At 40.9% G+C, this 5986-nt stretch overlaps 1 protein-coding gene across 1 annotated transcript in view; it reads left to right on the top strand.

Moving 5' to 3' along the window:
- gmds (GDP-mannose 4,6-dehydratase) overlaps window positions 1–5986 on the top strand; it is a 172176-nt gene that overhangs the window by 165049 nt on the left and 1141 nt on the right. Inside the window, exon 10 of the mRNA XM_032525892.1 lies at window positions 4917–4985. Within this exon, the coding sequence (XP_032381783.1) occupies window positions 4917–4985 (69 nt within the window). The remainder of the gene's footprint in view (window positions 1–4916; window positions 4986–5986) is intronic.

Below are 5986 nucleotides of genomic sequence, written 5' to 3'. Positions count from 1 at the left end.
ATATAGGAAAACGGGTCAATTTGACCCAAGGACAACATGAGGGTTAAGTAAATGAAGTCAGGTGATTTTTCTGCTCCATTAGTTGAATTTTTTTTTGTTTACTTGAGGTGTTCAGGTTATCTGGCCAAAAATATAAGAGACGCTCAGCAATGCAAAATCAGTATGAAAAAAAACATGATCTGTTTATTGAAAACAAAATGCCGCCCCAGGATGCTAAAACACACTCTGTCTCGTCGCGGCCTCACACTTTATTACAATACTATTACAATGTCACAATACTTTTGCCTTTCCTTTTGAGTGATAAAAGTCATATTCCACATGGATACAAGAGGTCTTTTTTCAGAAACATAGGTATTTTATTTGCCATTGTATTCCCCATAAGAGTATTTTTTTAAAGCAATTAATGATTTTATCTGAGCTAGGGAGGTGTTCACATATTTACTGTCGACTACAGAGGTAGCTATTTTAGATTTATCTTAAAATGTGGTATTAAAAAGAACTTGTTTAAGCTTCCCAATATCACTAGGAGGTAACCCAGGCCACTAGCACGACTATAGCGCTCATTTGTCCCAGTTACTGGAGATGATGAGCCACTGCAGTATTACCACCACTTGAATAGCCATAAACCTGTCCTGGTTGATTTATCAGTTCAACCAATTAGCAAGTGAAAATTACACAATGCTGTACATGACAACAGTAGCTTACCTGAGAGCATCGCTATAGGAACATCCAATCATTTCGCTGTGCAGTTTATGGTGAGGTGGACTTGTATTTGAATTAATTTAGCAACATGAATCAAATAATTGTTGTATTGGTTCAGCAACTACGGTACAGTTTTTAGTTCTGACAAAGTATTTTGAACATGCTAGAGCACGTATGTCATGGCTGAGACGTATCAACAAACACCAAGGCCAGTGCTTACTGAGTTTCATTCATCGTTTTCAGAAGCTGTGACTTCTGGGTGTCCCTGTTGAGTTACATTGTGCTTACTGTTTTGAGTAAATTTCAAATCTTCACACTAGTGTGTAGCGTAGGTGGTGATGGGCATCATGACGATAATGGTTACCAGTAACAGCTGTGATGTTTCTGTGTTCCCACTACTCTGCCTGCTCTGAATCCATCAGAGACATCTAACAAATAACAATTTTCCAGCTTCAGTTCACGTATGAAACCATTTTCATATGCGCTTTCCCACACTTAATTCCTACTCGTGATACACATCGGTCCTCAGAGACTGTGATGCTCACTCACAGGCCTGTAACAGTCCTAGATGGTGAGTTGGCGTGGTTCATATTGTCATTTAATCTCTAAAGATGTCTAATGCCCGCGGGGTGAGGGGCACATTTTGTCACGGCTGATCTTGGGCTTACTCCTACCAATTGTTATTATTATCACTGCTGCATATTTCCAGACATGGGCAGAGCGCTGCTTTAAACAGGTTGTACCAAAACGTTGGGTCTGGTTCCAAATCGGATCCATATGAAGATTATATTCTGCCCCCATCTGTTAGTAGTTCTTGTTGAATTATTTGCTACATGCTCTGTTTGGGGTGAGTTTGCTTGGCCGCAGAACGCTCTTGTTAGCAGTTTGGAAAAAGCTTTTGTTCCTCTGAGCCGCACTCTACAGCAAATCTGCGAGGGTGAGAATGTCTGTCACCTGCAGAAATCCTGTCTGAGACAGACCAGGCGCGGGATTAACTTCCTGGATGCTGAACTGTGTGGTTGTCTGCTAAGACGGCACACTTAGCAGACAAGAGTCTGATTTCAACAGATGGTCTCCTGCCAAGCTCACATGGAGGTTTCAGAGGCCAGGCATGATGAAGATGAAGATGATGATGATGATACAAGGCATGTCTTTGCGTACTTCCTGTTAGCCCTGGGTATCATTTACATTTTTTTTTTGAGAATATTTTAGATTAAGGAATTGTACATTTACCAAAGTACGCCCGACATCTTGGTGTTTAATGTCTTTAACACAAGCAGCAATACAAGAACTTTGCCTAAATAACATAAAAAATTATATCTGATATAGAATACCTAACAAAAAGACCAATTTGACGTAGCATCTGATGTTAACTTTTGATACGTGACACTCTTTCAATGAAATGTAGCTGGTCAGCAAAGAGAGCAGTAAGGATTCTTACCAGTGGTGAAGATGGGATTAATGTACAGGTAAAAACAAAAATATTCTCTGTAACGCTTCAGACCAGCTTCAGTGTTCGTGACAAATACAGTTGATGTTTCTTATATTCCAGCTATGAAATGTTCTCCATTACAAACCCTAATCAATATAATTATGAGGCAAGTGGATTAATAATTGTGGAATAAGTCACCCTATAATAATTACATTCAGCTCCATGATAAATTATGTCTCGTTGCTGTAGGTAATTAGTCTGAAAATGTTTCCAGTTACGGCTTCAGAGCCAAAAATGGATGTGAGTAATGTACAGTGCTGCTCACATGAGAAGGAGCTGTTTGTGCTGCCGTTACAGACGGAGGAGAAAATGGGCTTTCATCTGCTGCTGGGCTGCCTGTATGTGCACCCTGTGAAGTTAAAAATAAAAGGACCCAGAACTGAACCGCGTTTTCAAGCTGAGCAGCGACCCAGCCTGAATCAGCCTGTACTTGTTCACTGTGTGTGTGTGTGTGTGTTCAGTGTCCTTGCCTTTGTGTGTAATCAGAAGAGTGTGATTAAGCGCCATGGAGCCTCTCTTGAGATGTGGGTCCCTGCTCTCTGAAGTGCTGAACTATGCCAGTGCTGCTGTGAGCGGCCCTCTGTAATAAGATCACCCAGAAAAAAAACACACTGCTCTCCTTTTTATATTTGGCTGACTGTATACTTCTGGTCGCGTGCTGTTTTTCGTGGTTTTGATTCAACATCTTAGTTCCTATTAATTGAAATGTAATGCCATTATTCCCAATATTTGGATGCTTCCACTTTGTGGGAGTTGGTGTGTAAGACCTATCCAACACCTTTGGGAGAACCTGGTCTTCATTTGTAGTTCAGCTTTGATTTTTGATTTCCTGTTAAGAATGTCACTAAAACGATAGTCGGATGGATTGGATCAGGCCGTATCATGTTTTCTTTTATTTCCCCCACAAAAACTGAGTTTGCATTCTTTCATTTACTTTGTGATAGAAGCGACAGTGGTACGGTCTGCCTTGTTTCAATAGTGAATGAGACTATTTCATTTCATTTAGTGTTTATTTTTAGGGACAAATACAGTCTGCATAGGGAATTGCACAACAAATATCCACTGCAATGTAACACAGTATTTATAGCTACTGCTAATTTCCATTGCCCGTTTCTAGAAGGGCCCTTTAGTGAACAAATATAAAAGATGTTCACAGACAACAAACATACATTCTCTTGACTTTATAGAAACAGAAGTGCGACTCTCCGGCATACTAATATATACTATTCCCTGCGGTTGCCATATTTAGGTTCTTTGGTTCACCATGATGGAGAGTGACAGTGAAGATTTGCAGTGGAGTTGGCTTAACTAAATGTTTGTTAATCAAAAGGACAAGATAACTGCAGTTTTTAAATTTCAGTTTTGATGTGATATCTCCGTTGCCGCCGTTGCACCATCATGTACTGCCGCGTGACTACATGCATATACTCCGTAGCTACACTGTAATCCCGTAAAGCATTACTATAAATCAACGTTAATGCTCTTGTGGCTAAGTTGAAGGAAGTCCCTGCATCCAGCATCCAAAATATTGTGGAAAGCTTTCCCAGAAGTGTGTAGGCTATTACAGCAGCAATGACGGCCCAGTGGGTATGGAGTGAGATGTTTAGCAATCACGTGTGAGTGAAATGCATGGGTGTCCACATACTTTTGGCCATACCATGTGTGAGACGAGCACACATTTTTTGAGAAAGCTCTAAAAGCAAAATAGAAGTCTTTGTTATCCTTTCAACAACTGCTTTTCTTAGAGGGTTTATTCATTTCAGAATTTGCTGCAGGATTAAGAAACATAATCACCACAGTATCAGTTAATTGAAAAAAAATGAGATTCTTCAGTATCAGGTTTCACCGCAGCGCTTTATTAGACCCCTTGAGGCCAACATGTGTGATTCTGATACAAACATAGTACAGATGAGAGAAGAAGAAAAAATCCTCCCAAAAGTTAAGATGGAAATAGAAATGGGAGAAAGAGAAAGCCAGAGAGAGAAAGAAAGGAAGCTTTATAAACATAGAGGACGCACAGGGAAAAGTTTTTTTTTTTTTTTTTTCTCTGTCTCTTTGGTGGTCTCAAGCAGGGTCTCGCTGGATCTTGAACCCGGTGCAAAACACAACGGGGGGGAAAAAGAATTAGGGGTTGAGGAGGTAGGGAGGGTGAGTGGAGGGTCCTGGGCTGGGGGTTACACCACCAGAGTCCCACAATTCATCATCCTCTGGCACCGACGGGGGTTGTCTGGACAGATCGGTGGTGGGGAGCCGAGAGGGGGGATTGATGGCCAGCGAGACTCTGTGACCTCCCTTTTTCCCCGAGAGAGGTGTGTGTGTGTGTGTGTGTGTGTGTGTGTGTGTGTGTGTGTGTGTGTGTGTGTGTGTGTGTGTGTGTGTGTGTGTGTGTGTGTGTGTGTGTGTGTGTGTGTGTGTGTGTGTGTGTGTGGTGTGTGTGTGTTGGTGTTGTGTGTGTGTTTGTGTGTGTGTGTGGTTGTGTGTGTGTGTGTGTGTGTGTGTGCGCATCACCCTCCATCCCTTGCATCCTGTTGAAGACGTCAAGTTTGGACATTGAGTTGAATCCAGTATGTCTTCATGTGAGGACGACACATCAGCTGGCTGCAGGGTTCTCCTCGTCAGATCAGACATGACAGATGATTTGTTTGTTTTTCTTCCCCCTCTCTCTTTTCCCCTCTCCCTCTCTCTCTCTCTCTCTCTCTCTCTTTTCTTTCTTTTTTAACAGGACTTTCTGCAAGGCGACAGCACCAAAGCATACCAGAATTTTGGTTGGAAGCCCAAGGTTACATTTGAGGTGCGTGTCACACATCCGATAGAGCTGGACGACGTGGTTGAAGTCGAGACGCTCATATGAATGAGGATATTTTGACACACAAGTGCAGACATGGAAGGATTTAATGAGACATAATTAAGCCACAGGCGGGACAAGATAAAATACCAAAGAATATCGATGAAGGATTTCTGGCAGATCTAGAAAACAAAGGACTCTGCTGGAGATCGAAGTGTCTGAATCTGTATTTCTAGATGCATATACATATGTAGAAGGTCGGTGGGTTAAGCGTATTATGTGGGTGGGCTAGTGAGATGAAGGATGATATTTCTTGAGTAATGAGTGAGTGTCGCCTGGTTGTGTGACCAGACTACAGACACTCATGGAATCCACACAAGGATACCTGAAAACCAACAGATTAGCGCTAAATGCAAGTACAGGCCTACTTTTATATCTTAGACAGTAATCCTATTTTATGTAGGCCTGATAAAAACCTACTGTATCTTATATGGGAAGGAATATGAAATTGCTTCCTTTTATTGGAAACGTTTTTAACCAGAACTTCATGATAGACTTTGCATGGAATTTAATAAAAATAACAAACCAAAATATGTTCCAATATATTTCAAGATTTGGCAAAGGAATGCCAAGCCACATATAAACTGTGTTAAACTGTATTTTAGTTTTTATTATTTAGATATTTTATTATATCTATTTACTATTTGCTTAATATAGACAACATAATTAAGTAAAACAATAACATGATATGTTCATATACAGTTGCGGCCAAAGGGCTAACATTTTTGGGTAATTGTAAATATGATGCCCCTTTGATACTGGTGCCAAAGTTATATTTTTCTGATAAAACAAACATACTTTTCTTTAAAACAATCAAAACGTTCTTAAATGCGTGGCCAGGATAGCTTCGTTGGTAGAGCAGGATAACGTATATGTAGGTTTATGCCCTGATGCAGAGGGTCCAGGGTTCAAGTCCGATCTGTGCCGTCTTCCTCCTCTTCTCCCCC

Source organism: Etheostoma spectabile, chromosome 9 (genome assembly GCF_008692095.1).
Source record: "Etheostoma spectabile isolate EspeVRDwgs_2016 chromosome 9, UIUC_Espe_1.0, whole genome shotgun sequence".
Lineage (NCBI taxonomy): Eukaryota > Metazoa > Chordata > Actinopteri > Perciformes > Percidae > Etheostoma > Etheostoma spectabile.
This window is presented reverse-complemented; position numbering and strand designations above follow the sequence as displayed.